Genomic DNA, 25,854 nt, shown 5'->3' on the forward strand with positions numbered 1-25,854 from the left:
TCGCTTCACATTTCTTTATTTTTCATGTTACATAATATGGAAACAGCTTAAGTGATACAAAAATTCCCCAGTCACGTGGCAGATACGCGGCTCGTGATTGGTCAAGCAGCAGGAGGCCGCAGCCGATTGGCTGTGGTTTCGTAAGTTGCGAGCGGACGAGGTTTCACCTCATTCACCTCACGACTGATCCTCTACTGAGTTCACTTCACATTACCAAAATACATGTAAACTGTTACAGTTCGTACATTCAAAGACATTACAATTCCTGCACATTTTACCTGAAGGAAGCGACAGGCACAAGGCTGCGGAGAATGTAAACACGCTTGAAGTCGACATGAAACCACATTCACAACCCATTTTACTTGTTGGAATCACATGTGAAAATAGACAATTGAGTGGATGGTCAGAAATGAGAAAAAAGGAAAGTGGTGTTTCAATTTGGATGAAAAATTCTGTAAACAGACATTTGTTTTTCTTTGGAACGTGGATATTAAAGTGTTAACGATAAGGTATCTGTTAGCATAATTAACATGAACTAACAATGAAAAATACTTTTAAAAATACTTCTAACACCTAATCTTAGATGTTAATTTCACAGTTTACTAATACGTTATTATAAAATGTTGTATGTTAATACTACTACGAATTACTACGAATACTATTTTTATTGACTACCCAAATGGCCAAAAAATATATTTGCTAAATTTTGTTTAAAATATATTTACGGAAATATAAAATATATATTTATGTAAATACATTTTATACCAATATATTTTACAATTTTTGGATTTTTTTAAAAAAATATAAATATATTTTTAAAGCATTTCATTTGCCCTCCATATATTTTCCGAGATCAGTCTAAGAAAACCCTTGAAATACATTTAAAAAAAACATTTTTGGTATGTGAAACTGAATATCAATTTTAAAAATATATTTCTTTTAACCTCATTGTTTGCAACAAATATATTTTTTGGCTGTATGGGGTAGTGTTAACAAAAAATACTGTAATAAATGTATTGCTTATTGTTAAGGAAGCAAATAGGGTCAGTTTTCATGTCGACTTTAAGACATATATAAATCGCACTTCTGAACACATCCGATACGTGGTTTGCAGAGGTAAACGGTGGAAGACAAGTACTGCTCATAATCTGATGGTTTTCAAGCATCATCTAGATGTCAAACGCAACCAAACGTTCGTCTGCGAGTCTCTCTGTACCATTTCAGCTGCTAACTAATCAAGTAACATACAAAAAGGAAAAAAAAACACGCAACTCCATTTGTCAGTTTATCGTAAAAACCGTCAAGGAGGCACAATAGAAATACAATGGCTTTTCTACAAATTTACAAAAAGAAAACATGATGGCACCGACATCTAATATATAATACTAAAACTCTACCGGTGAACATCTGATGTGTCCGTCCCTTCCGGCGTCCATCAGTGAGCAAAAACAAATTAGACTATTTACAAACCATATACAACGTCCAAAAAGACCATGTTTGTGATTTAAAACATGCAAAAATATCATAACCATTTCATTTGAAATATTCACTTGCTTTACGAGTACATAGATCACCAAATGATCTTTAAATATCGTCCACTTTGGCTGGACCGGCGCATGCAGAAACCTGTTTCAGCACGGAGACAGGTGTGACCGTCTCGCTTCCGTAAACCTCCATGTTTCTCTCCAGCAAGGCAGTGTAGTCAGATACGGCACAGGAAGAAGGCACAGATCTCCACAATTAACGCTGATTTGAACGGACCGCGTTTGTGAACATGAAACGAAGCCGGCTTTTAGAGCGAACGCTCAGGTCGGGACCTGTGCGTGTGACTGAACGGTAATTCATGAGTCAGAAACGGATGTTGCTGCCCGTTTGGTGTGGCTCAAATATCATCTGAACTGCTTCTGAAAGCTGAATGCAGTTGTGGAGACATCTTGCGATGAACTGACCCAAAATGGACCCACTCAAAATCCTCCTAACGAGTCGATATTTATGGATCAGTTTGAGAGGAAAAAGCTGAGATTTTGTGGACCAACCGTACTTCATTTTGGTACAAACATGCGATAATTGGACCTTTTTCCCCCTCTCAAAGAGGAAATGTGATTCAAGTGATCATATAAAACAAGGAGTTCACTCAGAAATGGAAATCAGCATCGTATAGTTGCCTTCATTGTGTACGTCGAAGATTTTCCTCAGCATACGTGATGAGAAAATGACTGAAATGTCATCTTTGAGAGAACTAACAACGACAAAATAACTATCTAGGACCAGATAATGAACCTAAAGGTGACGAAAATGTGATTGTTGGCCTGTGTTGATAAAAATCCTCAAGTGCTTATTTGATGAACCCTTCTGCCCAGCTCTCTCTCTTCCAATCTTTCACATCCACGTCAATGAGCGTGACTCATGAACGCGGTGATCCGAGTGCTGGGAAAACACACGGGAGAAGTTAAAACAACAAACGAGAGCTTATGAGAGAGAGGAGAGAGAGGTAGAGGCACAGGGTTCAATGAGAACTGAGCGTCCATGTTGAGAGATGATCTCTGGGATGAAACGGCTTCAGCAGAGGACCGGCGCTGCTTTAATGAGCACCTTTTGAGCCCGGCGGGTTGTGGATCCAGTCCATGACGATGAGAGACAAGCTGCTGATCATGAAGAAGATGCCGACCACCAGGAAAATGGTTGCCTGGAGATTAAATAAAGAATCAAAACTTAATATCATGTAATATCATGTAATATATATAATATAACATAACATCGTCTGTACTTACGGATATTTTCTGAGGTGATCTGAACGGTAAACTCTTGACCAGCCGCAGGTAAAATGCCGCCGGTAGGATGAAGATGAGCATGGTGGCTGCGGATGAACCTACAGCAGGAAGGAAGGAGGAAATAATACGTGTGAGTTCATGTTTCTATGTGGACCACATCTACTAACAAGCACTGCATGGAGAAACTACTGACCGATGAAGCCAAAGATGTCTCTTATGGTGGGAACAAAGATCACCAGGAAGTTGTTGAAGGCCAATATGGCAGCAGCGATGAGGATGTGTCGGATCCAGCTGAACTCTTTTCCAGCGAAACACAGAGTGATGACTGACGAACGGATCTGAAAACACAAATTAAATTTCACTTTTTAATATGTACATTATTTTTTTTAAATAAATGCATATATATATATAAACATATACACTTAATAAATGTTAAAAAACCATATATATATACACTACCATTCAAAAGTTTGGGGTCAGTAAGACTTGTAATAGTCTTTAAAGAAGTCTCTTATGCTCATCAAGGCGGCATTTATTTGATTAAAAATATAGGAAAAAACAGTAATATTGCAAAATGTTTTTACAATATAAAATAATGTTTTTTATTTTAACATACTTTAAAATAGAATTTATTCATGTGATGAAAAGCTGAATTTTTATCAGCTGTTACTCCAGTCTTAAGTGTCACATGATCCTTCAGAAATCATTCTAATATGCAGATTTATTATTAGAATGATCAGTGTTGGATAATATCAACAGTTGCGCTGTCAAATATTTTTTGGAACCTGTGATTTTTTTTCAGGATTCTTTCATGAATAACAAGTTTAAAAAGTACAGTGTTTATTCAAAATATAAATATTTTATAACAATGTAAATTATTTATTATTAACTTTTAATAAACTTTTAATTATTAACTTAATACATCCTTGGTGAATAAAAGTATTAATTTCTTAAAAAAAAAAAGAAAAAAAAAAGAAACAATAAAAATGTACTGACCCCAAATTTTTGAACGGTACTGTATATATATATATATATATATATATACACTCAAATATTAATTATACTTATTTTATAACTTTAAAAAATAGACAGAGAGAGAGAGTAAATGCATTTTTTAAACCACACTTACTGCTAAATAATATATATATATTAAATATATTAAACAATGAAAAATTACACATAATTTATCAACTTTTTCACATTATAACACATTAAAAAATCTTATTAAAATGATTAAAAATACATTTCTTAATATATTTTTAAAAATAAATATCTAGAAGTAGCAATTAAACGAACGGACTATTTTTACATTTTCTAAACAAAATGTGTGTGGTGTTTGCCAGTGCAAAAGCTGATGTGGGTGGTTGTTATTATAATAAATATGATTCTCTGCAGGGATAATATGCATAATTTGTTATACGCACTGTGGTCCAAATCTCAAAGATTATATTAAAAATTTGGAATCGAAAGCCTTTGCACCATGAAATGCTAAAGCTGCATCAGAAATAAAGCTCCAGTCTGTTCCAGAACAACTGTCCAGCGGCTTTACAGATTATTCAAAATATATGAAAAGCAAATATAATATGCATATATGAACATGATTTTCTGTTTATATTTAATTAAATTCCTTTGAGAACTAATATTACTGTTGTAAAGTTAATCTAGCACTGCAAACACACACACAGACAGAAGTCTGAATGGAGCAGGAACTGAACGACCCAAAGCAGGTGAGTGAATTATCTGTGCGCAGGTCACAGGACCTGGACTGATCCGCTCAGAGCATGAGAACCAGCTCACACTGGGCCAAAGTTCACACACACATATACAGAAAGAGGGGGCGGAGCTTCAGACGGGATTACTAGTGTAAGCGTGAGGTAGAGTTGCATCAGCCAGCAGCAGCAGGACTAACCGCCTGACTGACAGAGCTTGACACGAATCACTCAAGCAGAGATCACATTAAATGATCCTGGACTTTTAACCTAAAGATACGATTACAGGTTAACCACTGAATAAAGATCAGATGTACCTCGAATGATAGAAAGAGCCTGTGAAACCAACGTTTTTGTTGCTTTCAGTTCATGTTGAGCACATCTATACACTATACTCCTGAAAATGGGCTACGCAGAGTTTCAAACTGACACTTATCCTGTAAACACAACTGCATCTGACTAGTCTCAGTATGAACTCAAACAAGTAACAAAAAACTATAGGAAACATTTCAAATGAATAAATGACAAAAAAATGTCAAATTTAGAAGTAAATTAAAAATGTAAAAGTAGGAGCAGAGTTTGCACTATCAAGGCGTGACAGTGGTTCTTCGTGCGTCAATAACTGACAAATTTTTGAGTTTTAGAGTTTTAGCAGATAAAGTTGATTAATCGAGTTCTTCGATATGGTTTAATGCCTACAGGTTAGTTCGTTTGAAGTCTCTCAAAACACCTAGAGCTCAAAACACATCATTAAAGAAGCGGACAGCAGACGGAGTCCATTAAAAGTGCGAAAGTGTTGCATAACCGTCTCTGATCAGACAGTCCTTAACAAAGAGACACTACTTTGTGACTCTTACATAAACCTGAGGTTTCTATCTGTCACCTGGGCGCCACATTTCAGTCTGACCTCAAAGCATTCGGCATCTGCCGACGAGAGCACTGGAGCCCTGCGCCGACCGCAGGACCCGACGTGTGACATTTTCCCAGTGACCCTCCTGCTCGACGCTCGTCTGAGAGTTACCGTCAGGACGAGGACGGCGGCGGATGCTCACGTCTCTCATGTTTACCTCTGTGCTGTGGAGACACGAACTAAATGTACTAACTTAACTAGTGACAGCAGTTCAGCTGTTTTCAAAGGCACCGAAACTCGTTTCAGTTTCATATTCAGTTTTTTTAGCATTAATAATACTCAAAAATGTTTCTTGAGCAGCAAATCAGCATATTAGAATGATTCTGAAAGATCATGTCACACTGAAGACTGGAGTAATGATGCTGAAAATTCAGCTTTGATCACAGGAATACATTACACTTGAACAGATATTCACATAGAAAACAGCTGTTTTAAATTATAATATTATTTCACATTTTTGCTGTTTGTTTTGATCAAATAAATGCAACCTCTGTGAGCAGAAGAAGCTTTCAAAAGCTGACCCCAAACTTTTGAGTATTGGAATCACTGTTTTAAATGCAGTATTTCTGTGTTACTAGTTCACACTCAAATGTACACTTTTACACTCAAATAAAGGCCGTCACCTCAATACCGAGACGGGTCAAACTAGCAGCTCTGTCTCCTGTATGGAGCTGTAGTGTTAGTCTCAGTCATGTGTAAATTATCATATGTGACCATGTGAGTGAAGCTCACTGACCCTCATAGGCTCTGACGTGGCCTTTGACCCCGGGCTGCACTGACCTCACATGAATCGCGGTGCCGTTTATCAATTTTTGTTAAATTATATAATTGTTTATACATTTTTACATGCCAAAATTATGTTATAAACATATTAATAGATTATCAATAAATTATATTATATATAAAATGTATATATTCAGACATTTATTAATTTATTAATACATGTAAAATCTAACAGTATTATTTTAAAAATATCAATAGTAGAAACTGTATTACACTTTAACAGAATGTTTGTAAAATGTATTTAAAATGTACAAATTTCTATACATATGTTTAATTATGTTACAATATTAATAAATATTATTTTAATACTTCTTAATAATTCATTAATAAAATAATTAAATAATAATGCATATAATAACAATAAACAATAAAAAAATTGATATATTTCAAATATATTGTCATTGTAAAAAAAAAACATTGTAACTCGCTGATTGTTGAAAGTGTACTCTGCGTGAGCAAACGTGGCCTCATAGAAACTGGAGCTGAAGGGTCTTGTGGTCCTTTATAAGGGCAGAGAAGCAGCACACCTGTCACTGCTCACATAGCAAATGTGCTCGCTAATGACGAACAGCCGTGATTCAGAGCACTGTGTGAGAGTTTTAGGAACAGCATGCATCGGACATCAATCCAAGACATGTCCTGAGAAAACTAGTACAGTCCTTAATTCATAACGGAGCTTTAAAGAGCGTCAGCGGAACGGCCCACCCCGTTTCAGCCAGTCAGAAACACCGTAAGCCTGTCAATTATTTTACACATGTGCAAATATGTCTTCAAAACTGAGTTTTTGGGTAAAGGAAGAAGAAGCATGACTGAAGATGATATCTTGAAATGTTTTTGGTAACAGTGCCCTTTTTTATATCTTCAGTTTTAACTTCATTTTGAATTAATTATTATTATTAAATATTTCGATGAAATTAATTATATGTTTTCACAGTTAATCATTTTAATGCTTCAGTTTCAATTCTGAATTTTGATCAGTTGCAACATTACATGTTTCATTTTTTCATTGAATTTAATATTATATATGTTAATGATAATAATATTAGTTAATGATTACTAATCCTGAAGTCACACAGGTTTGGAATGACACGAGGGTGAGTAGATAATGATCATTTTTATTTTTAAGTGATTATGCACACAATAAGATCCCTGATTATGAGTAGAGTCTGTATGAGTCACATGATTTCAGTGATTAAAACAGCTCTTATATCATCGGTAATTGCTCACGATCAAACGTCCGGCATCATCGCTCTGACCTCATTAGATTCCATGATGAGACTCATTTAGGCATCATTCAGAATAAAAGAGTTTGTTCGTATCGGCCGTCAGTCTTGTTTCTGTTAGCGAGTGTCGTCTGGGCGTCTGACTCAAGGTCTCCGCTGGCCCTCAGACAAAACAAAAGAAATCTCGCGCACAAAGGCCGTGACATTTACGAGCAACTTGAAGGCCAAGAGCTCCTTGGAAACACAAAATGTCACATCGCACAAACCGTGCAACCCCTGATGTAAACCTGATGAGCACCGAGCGCAGGCCTCAGCTCAACTGTGCTCTTTTCCACAAACCATCTGATGCTGAAGCCGTTTCACTAAACAGTCAAGGTTCAGCAGCTTCTAACATGGTCCAGATGAAATGACTTGCGACAAGCTAATCAAATCATACCAGCACATTTCAGTCTCCAATGAAAACCTGATCTAAATGTAGAAGCTGCAGGAGTGGTTTGTGTGTTTATAGCGCATCCGGTGGCCACATCCTGTAAATGCACACTTTACAAGGTCACACTGCACTGCATCAGGTAATATTCCACTGGCTTCGATCGCCCCTCCCTCACTGTGGGAGTGTGTGTGACAGAGAGAGGGGGGCGGGGCTTGAGCTAAAGAAGCTCTCCACCGCCCTCTGCCTGTCACATGACAGAAAAATCCGTGTTTTCTTCGTATCACCGATATACTATTATAGTTTGAAATAATATTTTGAATTAGATTTGATTCTATTTTATTTTCTGTTTTCATTTGAATTTTACTTCATTTACTTCATCACTTTGTTGTGGGGTTTTGTCAGTTTTATTATTTATTTATTTCCTTAAATGTCTACATATTTTTTATGTATTAGTTTTAGTTATTTTTGTACACAAGTTAAATTAAGGTTAGGTGTTTTTATATTTAATTTCAGAAGTTTATTTTATCGCAAGTAGTTTAATGATTTTACTATCATTGATATACTATTGCTAATATTCTGAATTAGATTTTTTTTGTAGTTTTGTCTTTTTTTAAAAGTGTCCATATATTTAAATTCTTTTTTAATTTTATTTGTTTTATTTTATTTGTTTTAATTATTTTAGTACATCAAGTTAATGTAAAAATGAGAAATTTTGTTTTCATAGTTTTTTTTATATGTTTTTATATGTATTGTTTTATTTTAGCAAGTTAAATGAAACAAAAATGTGAAATGTTGCCTTGATAGTTTTTTTTAATATATATTTTATTTTAGTTAATGTTTATTTTATTTTAAGTAATGCTTTTTTTATGGTTTTAGTAATATTATGTATTATTATAGTTTTTGTTTACATTTTTTTTTTATTAGATTTTGGTTTCTGTTTTCACTTAAATTTTATTTAAAGTTTTAATAATTAAGTTGTGTTTTCATTGTTTTTTATGTTTATGTAGTTTTCCATTTATTTATTTTTTATTTTAGCAAGTTAATGAAACAAAAACGTGAAATGTTGCCTTGGTAGTTTATATATATATATATATATATATTTAATATATATATATTTAGTTAATGTTGATTTTATTTCAAGTAATAATTTTTTATGTTTTTTGTGTCAGTTATGTAATACTATAGCTTTTATTTAATTTTTTTTATTAGACTTTGTTTTTTTCATTTACATTTTATTTAAAGTTTTAACAATTTGTGTTTGTATTTTTTTACTGGTTGTTTTTTTATTAGTTTCAGTTATTTTAATGCATGTGGTTACACTAAACAAAAATAAGAAACACTGCCTTCTCAACTAACTGAAATAAAATAAGTTTACGTTTTTTAAACATTTTATTTCAGTTAACATTATTTTACTTTGGTTTTGAAATTTTATAGTTTTAGTTTGAGTTTAACTACAAACTAAAAATGGAACAAACCAGCTTGTGCCTGTTTTTCTGATGCTGAATCAAGATCGAAATGTGCAGAATAAGATGACAAGTGTTCAAAAGAGTTAAAAGTACTAGCAGTTACCCGATATTTCAAGAGCTGATGCTGGTTCTGGTGTCTAATGAACAGGGTGACTAAAATTTGGTGCAAATGAATGGTAGCAAAACAAACATGCACTACAACAGTGGAAATTGATTATATTACAAAATAGTTTACTTATATGTTAAGGCTGCCAAAGCTAAAACTCTTAAGAGAGAAAGTGCCCTCTGGTGGATACTAAAAGAACATCAAACACTCTTCAAAGCGCATCGGAATGAAGGCCAGTGATGCACAACATGTTCATACGGGTGTGTTTTGTTACTCACAGGGAAGAGCACTATGGGAACGGTCAGAGTTACCGCCGTCAGCACAGCCAGACGCACCAGCAGGAGCATCGTATCAAACTTGTAAACTTTGGTGAAGGTGTGTAGCAGCTCTGCCTCGACATGATCTGACAGTCAGACAGAGAGAGAAAGAGTGAGTAACTTCTCGACTGGAATGTGTGATGACGTAAGAGAGCCGAAGGTGTGTAGGTGAAGTGTAACGTACCGTAAAATGTCAGATAACCGAACAGAGCGGACAGCAGGTACATCACCAGCATAGCCAAGATGGACAGGTTTGAGACATTCTGCATCTTCTTCCGAGAGCGACTGAAGAACACGAGGAATCAAGTGAGTGAACACAGACACAACGGAAACCGCTTTATAAACTATATGATATCTAAGTGTAGGTCAATATAACTCAGCTTGCTTCATTTTGCTTTTTGAGCATATAAGTGTTTCTCTCACTCTTTCAGTTCGCTGTAGATGGGCAGAACTTCAGGATGACACACGAATGCAAAGGCGAGGATTGGAATGGTGTACGCAGTCTGAAACGCACAATACAACAAACGCCATGAGTTTAGAGTACGAACACACTACTGAACACACTCGTCTGACAGGCTCATTGACATGTTTGATAAAAGTCACCTGTGAGTTGAACACAAAGTATTTGGGTGTGCACATGTCCTCGTGGTCCTCGGGGCGAGGCGTGAACTGAACGGCGCTGTGGAGCGAGTCGTGGGCCGGCGCGTGAGCATCCAGGTGAGGTCCGTTGGCTTCTGATACGTATGCCAGCGCCGAGGCGTTCTGCAGCACGTACAGACCCAGAGCGTCCGAGCCGTTCATGCTCATGTTGGACTCGTGCTGGTAGAAGAACGGCAGAGGACAGGGCAGGATCGTCTTCTTGTAGATCAGCTGAGAAATTAAACACGTGCACAAGAAAGTGTTAGAAACCGATGCAAGAAGTAGTTCAACCGAAGGAGAAAGTTCTGTCATCGTTTACGCCAGCCATCAAAAATGACTAATAAATAAAGTAAAACAATAATTAAGTGATAAAATATTTTAAAATGATTACGTTTAAATGATTAGAGTAAAGAAAAAATATCAAAAATACATCTTCTCGATCTATGATGTTTTTCTGGATATTTTTGGAAAACGTGACAATCAGGGTTATTAAAGGTTACTAAAATTAAAAGCATTAAAGAAAATGTGTTACTTAAAATAAACATTAAATCAAACTAAAAGTTTAAAAATTAACGATAAATTTAGCTTTACTAGTACTAAAATTATAAAAACACAAAAAAACTACTGAACTACTAAAAATAATAATATGGTTTTGAACTAAAAGATTTTAAAAAGTTGCTTTAAATTTTAAACAAATGCTAAAACAAAATTCGATGTAAAGAAAAAAAAACAAATGTTTAAAAAATGTTTAGCTTTCAAAATAAAACAAAAATAAAAATGAATACAAAATATTACAGACATTTAAAAAATGACTAAAATGTTCACTAAAATTATTTATTAAATGTTTTGAACAGGGTTATTCTAGTTGACTAAAACTAAGTAAAAAAAAATGTTACTTGAAATAAAATAAATGTAAAATAAACAATAAAACCCAACCTTTTTTATTTTAAATTAGTTTAAAGTTTAGGACTAAAATAAAAAAATATAATTTATGTAAAAAAAAACAAACTATATAGACATATTTTTAAAAACTACTAAAAAAGTAGAAAAAAACAACAACACTAAAGTAAACATTAAAAAACTTAAACTATAACTCAAAACAGAAATCATATCATGTCAGTGACACTAAATGAACACTGTTTTGTAACAGCATGAGAAAAAAAAACAATACATTTAGATTCACTTGTTGTACTGTAAAACTATAAAAACGTTTAGGACTATAATAACTCAAATAAAAAAACAATAAAAACTATATAGACGTATTTTAAAAACTACTAAAAAAAGAAAGAAGAAAAAACCAACACTAAAGTTAACAATAAAAAACTAAAAATGAATCAAAATAGAAATCATAATATTATCTCAATGACACTCACGTAACCTCATATAAAGCACATTGGCATGAAAAGCTGTGATTAAATATGCACAGTAAAGGTCAACGAACAATAAAACAGTGTCAGTAAACATACCACTCCCAGAAAAAACACCATACATGAGAGAGAGAAGCCGCTGGTGTACCCGAGATACCCTGATGAGAGACGTGATCGAGAATTAAACACTTCACAACATCATAAACACAAACACAACCTCTCTGACACCTAACACACAAGGTCTTACCAAGGTTTTTCAGCAGAGACAGCGGTAGAATGATGCCGACGGACACCAACACCACCACGTAATTCCCATTCAGGTACCATTCACTGCACACAGAATTTAATCATGAAATTCTGTCATAGACACTCACACAAACTCGTACTGCTACAAATGTACACCATAAATAAGTTTATTACACTTTTATCTATTGTTATAGAAACACAAGCACACATTAAACATCTCAGAGTCTTACCCAGAGTTCTCCTCCAGCCCGAGAAAAGCTCGAATCACCTCCGGCAGCTCGTATTTGACTATGAACAGGTAGCTGGACATGGCTAAAGACAAACCAAACACGTTAATGTCACATCAATCATGCTAAAAACTAAAAGGTCAAGCTATTTTTAAAGACTGCGTCATTACCTCCTATGTTCTGCAGAGTTATTGAGCCAAACGCTGCCATTTTTCCTGGCCATCCGAACGCTCTTTCTCCGAGCCTCTCGTAGATCAGCGAGCCTGTAGCCAGAGGATATTACGGCATCAAATACATGTTCATATATTAATGTGTTGTTTACTATTTCTGGACAAGCTCACCTCCTTCTTTGGCCGTCACTAGTAACAGATGAACGGAGTAAAGCGACAGGATGGCGACTCCAAGCAGGAGAATGCTAGAAAAACAGAAACAAATCACATTTACAGACACATTCTGTAAAATATGTGTTCAGTTACATAGAGCTAGGACGAAACGGTCTTAAAGTAAAGCTTATGGAACGTTCTTATGTAATCCACATTCTTAAATGTATTTTGTGTGAAAATAAAGTTAGTAGACTGTTTTTTAACGTTCTAAGCACAACAAGAAAACTGGACTTTATAAATGTTCTTAGAAAATGTTAAATGTTTGCTATTTATCATTTTATTGATTCTCATTTTATTATTTATTTTATTCATTTTTAAACCGCTTTGTACAGTCATCATTTTGTTTTCATAAAGTACTGTTCAGATGTGTTTGTTATTTGCAGTGGTTACTATTTTCTATTTTAGCAACTTGTAATAAAAGCAGTTAGGGATCATAACAATTATTCATTTTTGGGGTTGTCACGATTATTTTGGTACTCGTGTAATCTGATTATTCTGATGATTAATCAAGTAATCGGATAATTATAATTCATTCTTTTGCAGTAATAAAAAAGTGAACAACAGCCTTTAAAATTACTTAAAATACATATATAATAACAATGAGGCATTAAAAATTAGTTCAATTAAAGCATCAAAAGCAAGTAATCATATCACAAAACTGTTAAAATACATAATGTATTATAAACAATAGAACTAATGTACATTACGCATTACAACAGATGCCTGCAGGTGACGCCACTGGCCTGACGATTGTTTTTACACTTCACTGCCTGATCTAATCCTCATTTAATATTGACTCATCAACGTTTAATTCAAATGTCCACTTAATCTTTAATATTTGGCAATTTCTTTCTAATAGAAAAGCTACAGCCACTGTAATTTCTTGAATATGTAGACATAACAACGTGTAAACTCAGAGTAAGGGTTTAAACTTTTATTTTGAAATCGTGACGTACAGGTAGCATATTGATGTGTTTGCGAAGGATTATAAATGATTTACCTACAAATCTGATGAAATAGCTCACGTTGCGTTCCCAGATAAACGTTATAATAAACCCAAACTCACAACAGCATGCAGAGATGAAGTTTGAGGGGCTCCGCACAGCGATAACAGTTTGTGTGGCAGCATTTACTGTGAACGGAGCTGCTCCGACGCGCACGTAACGTTACGTAACCTACACGCACGTAAATAATTAAAGCGCATGTATTAAACCGGCACAGCACACATTCATTTAATTGAATCGTAGCATTTGTGAACTCTTAATAGCATTATGCTTTATTGTGATTTTTAAATGGGTTTAATATGTGGAATGCGCCACTTCCGGTATTTTGCTCGACACAGGAAAAATGCAATCGAGGATTTTTTTAAAAAATCGAACACTCTAATAGCATTGAGGAATCATTGCAGCCCTAATTATTTTTAATAATAGTATACAAAACGCACAACAATTAAAAACAAAAAAACGTACAACAATGTACTATCCCTGTTTTAAATTCATAGAATAGTCAGATTTCAATGATATTTCAACCACTGATGGTTTGCGTTTCAGAAATCTGACCCTTATTTTGAGGGCACCCTTAGCATTAGTGTATTAGCATTACCGTTCACTCATATATAAGCAGTCCGCATTTAGAAAGTGTTTCAAAAATAAACCTCAGTTAATGTTGCAGCATGTTATTTAACAGGCAATAAAAGGCGATCCCAGACATGCTGAAGAACATCAGACTTGCAGAAGAGACTCGAAACATTGTGCAACAACCATGGATGATAAAGCTAAAAATAGGCTGTGATAATGTTTACAGATTTTGTAAAGCAAGGTTTTTAATAATCAGCTAATTTTAGCCATGAACCACCAACTTGGACAGGAAGAGACTGTTCGAAAGGCATATAAAGTGGCCAGGATCCAGAACCAGCTACGGCTCGCCACTTTACGACTCATAAACTACTGTCACATCTAATTCATGCTCAGCTGTAGCGAGACACAAACTGAATGACAGAAAGATAGATCTTCAGAATCGGTTAATGGCCATTCGGTCATTTGACACCGGCCTCCTGCGGCTCCCAAACAGAAATAACCGTCTGACATGAGCCCTGGAAAATGAATGAGGGATGCAAGGTTGAGCGCTTATACTCAGGTGACCATTAGCGCTGAAGGTGTGCGTCCGCCGCTTTCTCCTGTCGGACGTTCACAGCTGACTGCTGTCTGTCACACAAACACACACGCGCACACATACACGCGCTTTAACCCCTCACTGAACATCAGACGCTGAGCTAAACATAGCCATATAGTTTGTTTGCGATATGCATGGTGTAGCATGTCACAGACGCCCACCGCAGCCCTGAGAAATCCTGCCGTCCCGACAGCGCGTTCGCCAGCACATTCTTTGATAAGAACCTCTCTGGGGGTTTCTGGAAGTACCACTTTGGCTACAAACCGGTAACAGGCCCAGGTAAGCTACCTAGCCAACCTTTTCTGTTTGCTGTTTTGGCCAATACGCCCGGCTAAGTCCGTGCTATTGATTTGAGAATTAAGAGGAATTTTCCCTCCCCTACAATAAATAAATATCTTGTTTATTGAAGTGCCTTCTTGTGTGTTTGTGGGACTCTGGGTGGCACTTGTTAACTCTTCATGTTATGTACTTGGTCTTGGCTACATAACAATTACACTGAATATTTAGTTAAGAAAGAAGCAAGGTCACTGTCCTAATACGACCAGCGTCTACTTTCCAACATCTGTCGTTCAGCAACTAGGATTACGATTGGCTGAAAGTTCTGGCACATCATTAATATTCATGAACTAAGCTGTTAAGTTCCACATCATGCCTCTCCCACTTTTCATAACATTCTGAGCACAAATACTCACACAAACAGTATGATGCCAGTGTTGGCCATGGCGAAGGACAGTCCCAGAATTCCACTGCCCATGATGGCATTACTGAGGTTAAAGACGGACATCCCAAACGACGCGTGACCCGGGTGCTGCAAGACCGCAAGAGACAAGAGTTGATCAACAGCTTGAGAGAGAGAGAGCATGAGTTTGTATGCTAATGGCTTTCAGAACAAGAATCTTACATATTCTTCATCATATTCCTCATATTTCTTCTTCTTCATCATGCCATTAGTCAGAAACTTCTGACTCTCCGCATCATCCTCATCCAGCAACTGGCTGCAATGGACAACACAAACACGTCATTTCAGGCATTTCACAGGTTTTATTTGCTGTTGCATGATGAATCGATGCATGAATGTGTCACAGTGTTCTACATGTGGACATCAAACAGCATCGGGGTTAAACACACACAAGAGTGACTCTGACCTGTTGATGGTGGCCTTCTCTGAATCCATGGGCGTGAAGCTATCGTCCACGCTGCTTTCATCGTCCGCCTCCGTGCTCACTTTCTTCAATTCCATGCGGTCCATGTTTACAGCTGAGGATTTTGTCTTTGGGAAAAGAACCAGAACTGGAAGAAGAACCAGAGAAGTTTGGTTAGAACTGGAATCGACACCAAGAAGCAGTTTAAGTATTCAAATTCTGGCAGGTTAACTATCTGATGTTTATGCCAAGTGACCCTGAACTGATCCTGTCAACATCAAATGTTTTGACTGAGACTCTGAACTATGTTTTGATAAATCAATCAATAAAAGTTGAACACAAAACAAATCTGGCCTGCTCCTGTTTTACCAGGTTAAAACACGTCATCATGTTGTTTTCCACCAATTTCAAGGCTGGTTGAATGGTCAGTTGTATTTAAATGTTTTGCCATATTGATTCAACATTCAACAAGCAATACATTCATCTGGGTCCATTCATAAAAGAACATCTATTTCTTCAGGCTCAGAAAACCACTAGTTCAACCCTGCTTTACCTGGCTTGAGTTAACATGTTAACTACACTACATCGCGAGAGAGGGAGAAACACTGATCTGTTATCAGCTGCAATGTTAATTTGAAAAATGATAATCATTATAATTTATAATAATAATTGTATTTTTTTTATTTCTGTATATTTTCTTCTATTTCTAATTTTGTATATATTTTTTTTTCTATAATTTTTTTTTTGTTCAATTTTTATTCACCTTATTTCATTTTTCATTCCATGATTGTTAGTTTTACATTCAGTTCATCCAATTATTTAGGTTTAGACTTTCTTCTTTTTTAGTTTTAGTTATTTTTTTGTGATATTAACAACCTTCATTAGCTAAAATCATAGAAACAATTGTTAGAATAATTCCAGAGGCATAATAATGTTACTTTTCATATGTAAGATACTTTCTCCGACAATCTACGTTACAGTTCGCTACAGCACAATAACCCTGAAAAACACACAATAATAGTCCATGAATTGACCTTTTCATGGGCTATTATGACAAAAACTAAAACCCTACATTTCATTTAGTTTAACTTGATACTAAAATAAACAAATACTGAAACAAAAATGAAAACTTTATAGACATGTAACAAATAAAAATGACAACAATAAAATCTTTAAAGTGAATATAAAACCAGAAAATACACAAATAAAAGCTATAGCAGTCTCTTAATGATACAAAAATAACCTAGCGTCTTTAGTTAGGAGCTCAGACGTTTCACAGACAGCGCCAGTGCTATTTTATCATTACAATCACCCACGTCACTATTGCTGGATTCAGCATTTATTCCCTGTTGAGTGTTGCTGTAGGACTGTGTTTTGCTCCAGCTCCACATAAAGGCTGTGTTTGTTCAGTGTTTGGGTTGAGGACTCATGTATCTGTGCGTCTGATCCGCTCCATGACGCATGAGCTCTGGAATCAGCCGCGTTTAGCCACTCGCCAGCACACACCTGTTACGAGCGCACAGCGCTCACTGGCCTCAGGTCAGCTATTTCCAGCCCGTGCGCGGCACAGACCGTCCTGAAAACCATTTCCTGAGCGTCCAGCGGGACGGAGAACATTACATAAGACTCCGATGAGCCACTTAATAAGGCAAAACACCACCAAACCATTCTTACACCCAATTACCCACAATGCTCCTCTTCTCCGACACAAAGCCCTCATTGATAGGATTCATAAACGCAGCCAGAAAAACCGCTGAACTATAGACTCATGGAAATATTCCACAGGACTGGGAATGAACGCAGATGTGGTACATTTACTGGATTCACACACAAAAACAGTTCTACAGAAGTAAACAGTTTTTACTGTGCGCATTTGTGCTACGGCTGGACTGTTAGACATATAGACTGCTTCTAGAAAACAATAACAATACGTTAAAACACGCCAGTGTTTAATTTAATATTAATACATGTCAGAATAAATCAGAGTAACTGATGGCTGTTTATGGTTGACAAGCAACGTTGTAACTCAATGCATTAATATAGAACGAGTTTACAACAACAGTGCAACAACATTCAATCAGAAATTCGGGTCTGAACTATCAGTTTTATAATCTTAGCTTGACTTGAGTTTCATAGCATGAAACTTTTTATTCATTCTTTTGATCTGAATAATCTGATGCTTTGCATCCACCAACTTCCAAATAAAAACGGATCGAATTAATGAAGCACAATGTAAAAAACATGAACTTTTAAAGTTGTTTAAAAAACACTCCCACAATGGTTTTTGAAAGGACAAAATGTTCTTAAAGTAATGTTTATGGAATATTCTTATCAATTCATTCATATTTGATTATGTTAGTAGAACACTGTAAGAAAAAGTTTGTAACCTTTAAATAATGCTAATAAATGTAAAATAACATAATAAAACTGCACATTCGATCATTTTAGAAATGTCAGAGGAATATTCCCGCAACATTTTTATGACCTCATTTTTCCTTTCCTCAGTTGGAGTATGTTTCTGGTTTAATTCAGTGTACTTGCTGTTTCTTTGTAATCATTTAAGAAATTTACAACCAATTGTTTTTATACCAATGTTTTATTTATAAGCATTTCAACTCCTAGATTATCAAAAAATAGGCACTGCCACACTGTTGTTTACATTTTTAAACATTTACAGCAAAAAACAAAACTGCTTATTAATATATATTATATATTTTTCAACTGTAAATCACTTTAGATCGTACTCTGCATAAAAACATAAATAATAAATAATAAATACCATGACTCATACGCTCTCAGAAAAAAAAGGTACAAAAGCTGTCACAAATCTTTTAAAAAGGCACATTTTGGATCTTTTTTACCCCTGAATGATGAATATTTGTGTGTTAAAGAATATACTATCATCTAAAGTGTACATTTTAGTACCTAAATGGTACATATTAGTTCCTTTTAAATGATTCATTAGTGACATTTTTTGTACCTTTTTTTCTCTGGGAGTGCTTCATTAGTCTGGTTCATTAGAAATGAGCATTTAAACATGTAACCTGCTGAAAGCTCTAGGCTTGTAAAACCAGCCTAGCCAGCGGAAAGCAGATTAAACTGATGCAACAAACCCAAACTAGACACTGTTCATGAAACATGACCACACCTTTAACTCCAGTACACTCTGAAAAACACTGACAGTCTCTTAACGCACATTTGCAGCAGCTCTCAAAGCAGAAATAGTAAGACAGTAGACGAAATACCTCAATCGTTTGTCCTTGACAGCAAAGACATTAAATGCATCTCAGCATCTTAGACGTTCCCCCTGTAATCTCATGCATCTCCTCTAGAGCGAGTAATGACAAAATAAATCATCTAACCAAAACCGTTCAAGTGAAACCCGTGTGGACTGGCTTTAAACCGGTCTAAGTTAGTTGTGCTGCCGTCGTGAATGTCTTCAAGCAGCTGGAGCTGACCTGAGTGTTTTACGACGAGAAACACTCGCTCTTCAAAGGGAATGTCTGTGTTTGTGCTTGAACCAGCATTCTTCAAGCTGCCGGCTGGTCACAGACCACACACACGCGCGCGCACACACAATGAGCAACCAAATGCAAAACCCACAGATCTCCTCTAGCTTTAACCCGGTTATAATGTATTAATGTGGTTTGGTTACTTACAATGAAAGCCGGTCAGATGCAGGACACTAGATGTGCTCACAGACCAAGGATAAGCTTCGTTTTTAGCACTGGAGGCGAGTAGAAGCTTTAAAGTGTGTTGGGAGGGCCCACCTCAGCCAATCAGGGCACTGAAATTGTCAACCACTCAGCACCAAGCTCCGCCCCCTTTACCCTCCACCTGCAACACTGAAGGGCACACGGGCTTCCAGAAATGAGTTGGAGATAAGGCAACACATTGCATCAACTTCTGTTTGCACTGGGGCAAGTATATGGGGTCGATCGGCCTCACGGACGCAGATATTGAAGACCCGCTCTGGGACGCCAACCAGCAGCCGCCAATCTGCATACGCTACTGAGGCGTGTGCAAACACACATCTGGACACACACTCCGGGGTCAATGATCAAAAATTCAGATTAGAAATCCTATTGGCAGAAATCGGCCAACAACCACATCCACTCAGCAGATTAAAAGACATCATACATTTCAAATTATTGGGGAATTTTCTAAGTAAATATTGAGTAAAATACATATTCCATAATATGTAGTTATAGATCCACATAAACATCAGTGCCAAAAAAAAAACTGAAAAACTGACCAAAATTTTTTTATTTTTTAATTATGTAATTATAGATCAACACTATATCCAATATAATCACTCCAGACTTCTAGATATCAGCCATTGAAAAATTCATCAGCACCAATTGAAATACTGACCGCCAATATACTAGTGTGCTACATTCCGAATTATTGGTGATTTTTTACAATATTTTGGTAATAATCATGTCAAATATGTGTTCAGCATTAACATTATATCCAATAACAGCACTCCAGATCTGTAGTTATCAATATCGGCCATTGAAAAATCCATCAGTGCCAACTGAAATATTGGCCGCCGATATACTAGTGTACTACACTCTCAATTATTTTGGATTTTTTTATAATATTATGGTAATAATCATGTAAAATATGTGTTCAGCATCAACACTATATTCATTACCAGCACACCAGATCTCTAGATGTTAATACTGGCCACTGAAAAGACATCAATGCCAATTGAAATACTGGCAACCAGTAGTGCTACATTCCCAATTATTGGTGAATTTTGGTAAATATTCAAGGAAATATTGTTTAAAAAAGGCATTCAGTTATAGATCACCATTATATCCAATACTAGTACTAGACTTCAGTATCGGCCATTGAAAAATCCATCAGTGCCAACTGAAATACTGACTGCCAATATACCAGTGTGCTATATTCCCAATTATTAGTGAGTTTTTAAATAATACTATGGTAATAAACATGTAAAATATGTATTCAGCATCCACATTATATCCATTACCAGCACTCCAGAAGTCTAGATATCTATGTTGGCCATTGATAAATCCATTCCAGTTTTATAAAAATCGTACTTGCCATTTAACAAATAATCCCAGTCAAACCAATCCAGCCACCCAAGATGATAAAAAAAAAACTTGCTACCCACAAAAAGAGACAAATTACAGTGTTGTTTTTTAATTGCATGGAAGAGTCCAATAAATCAATCAGCTCCTACATCATGACAGCGCCTGAATGTCGTCACATGTTATTGACGGGAAAATGCTAGTCAGAGTAAAAAGCCAGTCTTACTGTCCTGATGCAGGTGCTCCAATCTCAAGGAGAAAGAGCCTTCCTGTGCCGAGAAGCCTTTCCTAATACGGAGACACTCAACACTCTCAACTGAACGAGCCAATCAGCAGCTCTGGCTCAAGGGTCAAACACACAACACTACACAGAAACACAACACCTCTACCTCACACTCAATGAGTACTGTACAATAAACACATTCAATAGCTAGTTCACTAATAATATAATTAAACATTCTAACTTTACGGAGAAAAAATATAGTTTCTTTAACTTCAAAATGCACTCAAACAAACCAACACTTCAGACAGAGTCTGAAAAAAACACCCAACCCATAATTATTTGTTATTTAGACCTTATTTCTTATAAGAATGAGAGCCAACAACAACTAAAATGTACTCTAAACCATGTTTTCTAAAGTTTCCAGCCCTTTTACTGGATGCGCACAAACAGTACACTCTTCAAACTCTTCATAATGGACCCTTTGCTAGATTTAGAAAGGCAAAGCTTTTTCCAATTTAAAATAAAATTTAAGTAGATGTATAACACTGTAATTTGTGTTATAGTACCTTGGCATTCAATTTCAGAAAACGTCTGACGCATGGAATCAAAATCATAGAAGCACTACCGTTGTTTTTTCCCAAATTGAAAATTGGCAAATTGGAACACAAAAAAATACATGCGTTGCAGTTTCCATTAAACACTACGACGATTTCTGTTTGTGACAACCCTGGAATTGTGAAAGGCGTCCATCAAACACATCTGATTCAACTCATCAGCTCATTAGTATGGAGTCCAAGACCTGAAATAGAGAGGTTAGATATGGGAGACATCCAAAATGTGTACTCCTGGTGTGCTTCCAGGATTGGGGTTGGGGAACACGGCCCAAACCCTCATGTGATTTTGGCGGCTTCTAGGATGTGGTATCTTGGAGCAGCATGTAGATGATCGCTGTCTGCGCTGTCGTCGGTGTGAGAGTGGTTGCCATAGAAACAGAGGAATGATGAGAGAGATGCCATGCCGGGAAGCAACATTCCACACTCCCGGACGAGAACAGCAACCCAAACACTGGACAAACTGTCCCAAACTGCACACGATTTACATTCGAGAGATTCATCCGTCAACCAGCACAGTCTCAGTGATATTATTTCTCTGAGCGCTTGCAGCGGGACTCATGTTCTCTTTCAGCTCTAAGATTATCCAGCCCGATCCTCTATATGGCTTTAGATTACATTACACAAATATATCAACCAGCAGAAAGACAGACGCCAGGAACCTCCAACATCTCACAACCTGACATCACCTTTGCTCCATAAACTCTGAAACCACACTCTCATGCTTGCATATATTATATCTATTCCATAAAAAAATAATAATCATGAAAAAAAATCTCAAGATTACAGTAGGTGGTGCTGTTCTGAAACTGCTTATGTGCCCTCAATGAGTGGTGGCCATTACAATTATAACCAAGTTTAGTTTTAATGCAAGTGGTTGTTGCATTACATGCAATCAGTTGGATTATCAAAAACCACTGGTCACTGAATCAAATTCAGGGATAATCCAACTGATGTTCTAGGAAACATCTGAAACAATGGTTTTGACAAACTCTGAAATGATGAAAAATCTATCTGGATTAAAAGTTAAACCGTCGTTATCACTGAAGATAAAAAGGCATTATGCTCCCAGATCACATGGTTCTGACATTGTAAACAGAAACGTTAATTCAACTTGAGCTGATGGTGGCGCTACACGGTTTGAGATAAAAACCTCAAATTTGGCATAACAGTAGCTGAGATGCTCCTCTATCAGTGTGCCAAACTTGACAACTTTTTATCGTAAACCTTTGGGCTTCCGTGGATTTACTGCCAGCAGTAATGGTGTAAAACAAATAAGAAAATACTTTGCTACATACACACCTTTGGTGCTTGACCTCTACAAAAACTGCTTGACTGACTTGAGAAATAGACTGCAAATACAAAAGTCTGACAAAGAGTTTCAGATGTTTATTTTCTGGCTATCATGTCCTTGGTTTCGTCTCTCTGTCCAACATGTTATCAGTCTATTGATTTGCTCATTGCTTGTGACATCAGTGGCGTAGCAGAGCACAAAATGGACTGAACTGAAATGCTAACGAAAGATGAGGATGAATTACGTCAGAGCCATATCTAAAGACGTGAGGATGGACTATTTTCACATCAGGTGGTCAGAACCACCCAGAGAGCTAACAATCACCAAGTAACCATATATCTATGTTTTGGCAATCATCCAGAACATTGCAGCACTGCAGCGTTAAATTTTTCCACAGTTTTTCAAATAAATCTAGTCTCATAAAGACACCTCCTGATAATTCTGATCACAGATAGCATAACCATCATGTCCAATTTGAAGCTGCTGACGAAGGCGATACTGGAAAGGTGAAATACTGGGCGTCTGATCTGGATGGGTATGACAGGAACACTGTGGCTTCATCTGTGTTTGTTCTCTGAGGTTATTTCGGTCTTTGAGTTTGCGCCAGAATTACAGTTGGGTCCAAGAATCAGTTCTCTTTCTGAAGCACTTTCGTTATTGGAAAAACACTGAACCTAAAGATTCCCATTATATTGAACCATTCATTTTTTGAACTGCCATCAAAACAAATTACACTGTATTATGTACCGTCACTGTGATAAAACTTTCTGTACTTTCCAAAATAAAAGTTGCATTTTTTTATCATCTGAAATGAGCTGCGACTTTTATTCACGTGAGCCCAAGTGTATTTGCATTGCACATTTCACATATGCTGCTAGTTTTAGATGTTCAGAGAACATCAGAATAACATATTAATAACACACTGGGAACGTTAGCAAAATGTTCTTAATACATATGTTTTGTGAGTTCCATGATGTAATATGAGACCAAACAGCTCAGTTAAGTTAGTTATCTACATAAAATGAATAACAGAGTACACTATGACTCAAATGTCTGACGGCTATCATTCATCTCTGACTGAAATCTGACAAGCGGGTTATTACAGTTCAGAACCGTGACATTGCAGAGTCATTGTTTAAATTGTGCAAGTGAACAAGGGAATGTTTTCTTTCACCAGCTTTACTATTGCTGGGCTTCAAACACCCTAGAGTGAACGCACTAAAAGTTCACAAATATGACAGACAACTGAGGCGCCATGATGTGTTTGGATAGCAAGCTTGATCACAAACTGTTGTTGCCATCTAGAACATCCAAAAAAATTATGCCAACAAACAAACACATCTCTGTTAGCCATAACTGGTTCATGATGCTCTGTTTTGTTAAAAAGTATTGTGCTGAACATTTTGTGTTTTCATTATATTAAAAGACAGTCAAATGAACCTACTAACATAAATAACTGAAGAGATTTATAGCTCAGATACTAAATTAATGAGTTAAATGCATGCATGCAATGGCAATAATTAATTGTAGTGCTCATGAATTATTAAAGGTCCATCCAGTGTAATGTGTGTGTGAATGAGTTCAGCATTGGTGGGCGGATCACACATTACAGAATGTTCTGGATTAGCATAATAACTGCAGCACATGGAGTCACCCATTTTCATTAAGATGCATTTTTACTTTTAGTGTTACAGTTGTTACCGTTTAGTGTTCAATTTTGTTTGCAAACAAGACTTGCTAAAACTAACTTACTCATAAAAACATAAATGAATAAAAGGATTCTGTTCCTAAAAGTGTCTGCTAAAAGCAACAGGAACAATATTTTCCTCTGAAAACAACTGTTCGCATGTGTTCCTTATATAAAGCTCGTTTGTTCTGGATGATTTTAACCACAAATTAGGATATGCATCATAAACACACCTTTCCTCCAGGCGTAGAACTATAAAAATGATGAACATGCCGTTTAACACTTGATGTAAGAGTAACTCTGGCATTGTTGTGTTGCGCGCCAACACACGCGCGTGTGCGTGAAACCACTGTTCACCAAAATATTCAAAATGCATGTTTAAAAGTCAGTTTTTTTGGAATGCACTGTTGAAATACACACTATAATGTAACGAACGTGGTGCCTTAACGTTTGCACGCGCGTGGATGCTTCAGTAAGTCAGTGTGTGATTTGGATAAAAAATAGTAATAAAAAGATACAGACAAACGTTACGGTACTTTTGTTGTTTTAAGAGCCTTGAAACTCTTTGTATATTTGGTAAACAAAAAAAACCCACACATGCAATATACACATACATAAACAAGACAAGTGCATGTTCTATGAAATAATAGCAATTCAGAGCGGCTCCTTTTACATTTAGACGCTTCTAAAATCTCCCGCCACTGCAAAACCTGCAAAGGCGGGCGCAATGTTTCACTTTCATTCTAGTAATAAATGTGTGTCTGTGTGCGTATGAACCCACCTGGATTCTTGAAGGAATCAGCACAAACCTCGCAGGATAAAGAGAAACTGGCGACGCTCCTCGCGATCGAACCCGTTTTGCTGGGAGGAGAGTGTGGAAATTTCCACCGTGTGACGAGGGCAGACCCTCCACGAGCATCAAATTACACTAACAACACACGCACACACACAGACAGTAATGGTTGGGGGTCTCTACCAGAGAAGGTCATCATGAGGGGCTACGTGAGTGTGTGGTGTTGCAAGCTTTCTTGTATTTATTTTATTTTATTTTACTTCATATATTTTTTTAATCAGCCTTACATTTCAAG

At 36.3% G+C, this 25,854-nt stretch overlaps 1 protein-coding gene across 2 annotated transcripts; it reads right to left on the reverse strand.

Annotated features, from left to right (window-relative positions):
• slc38a4 (solute carrier family 38 member 4) lies at positions 1-25,676 on the reverse strand. 2 transcript variants are annotated; one of them, XM_051107111.1, is made up of 16 exons: positions 25,548-25,676; positions 15,895-16,039; positions 15,651-15,744; positions 15,442-15,557; positions 12,536-12,609; positions 12,365-12,457; positions 12,198-12,279; positions 11,969-12,051; positions 11,821-11,879; positions 10,319-10,585; positions 10,139-10,218; positions 9,900-10,000; positions 9,677-9,801; positions 2,965-3,109; positions 2,772-2,869; positions 1-2,686 (listed from the first exon to the last, which is right to left on the reverse strand). In XM_051107111.1, exons 2-16 carry the CDS (start codon positions 15,996-15,998, stop codon positions 2,582-2,584), a joined length of 1,626 nt encoding a protein of 541 aa, XP_050963068.1. In that variant the 5' UTR covers positions 15,999-16,039; positions 25,548-25,676; the 3' UTR covers positions 1-2,581. The 2 variants fall into 2 exon arrangements, with proteins under 2 accessions (XP_050963068.1, XP_050963067.1); XM_051107110.1 differs by lacking the exon at positions 25,548-25,676 and adding an exon at positions 19,551-19,711.
• Between the last annotated feature and the right edge of the window lie 178 nt (positions 25,677-25,854).

The sequence above is a fragment of the Labeo rohita genome, chromosome 4 (assembly GCF_022985175.1).
Source record: "Labeo rohita strain BAU-BD-2019 chromosome 4, IGBB_LRoh.1.0, whole genome shotgun sequence".
Taxonomy (NCBI): Eukaryota; Metazoa; Chordata; class Actinopteri; order Cypriniformes; family Cyprinidae; genus Labeo; species Labeo rohita.

What these genes read in the sequence shown, in the direction of transcription:
- slc38a4 (XM_051107111.1), bottom strand. Translation starts at nt 15,998, where the DNA reads ATGGACCGCATGGAATTGAAGAAAGTGAGCACGGAGGCGGACGATGAA. An exon ending in AGTGACGGCCAAAGAAGGAG is followed by an intron (nt 12,458 to 12,535) that starts GTGAGCTTGTCC and finishes CTCTGGCTACAG; the next exon opens with GCTCGCTGATCTACGAGAGG. An exon ending in ACTTTGTGTTCAACTCACAG is followed by an intron (nt 10,219 to 10,318) that starts GTGACTTTTATC and finishes TGTGCGTTTCAG; the next exon opens with ACTGCGTACACCATTCCAAT.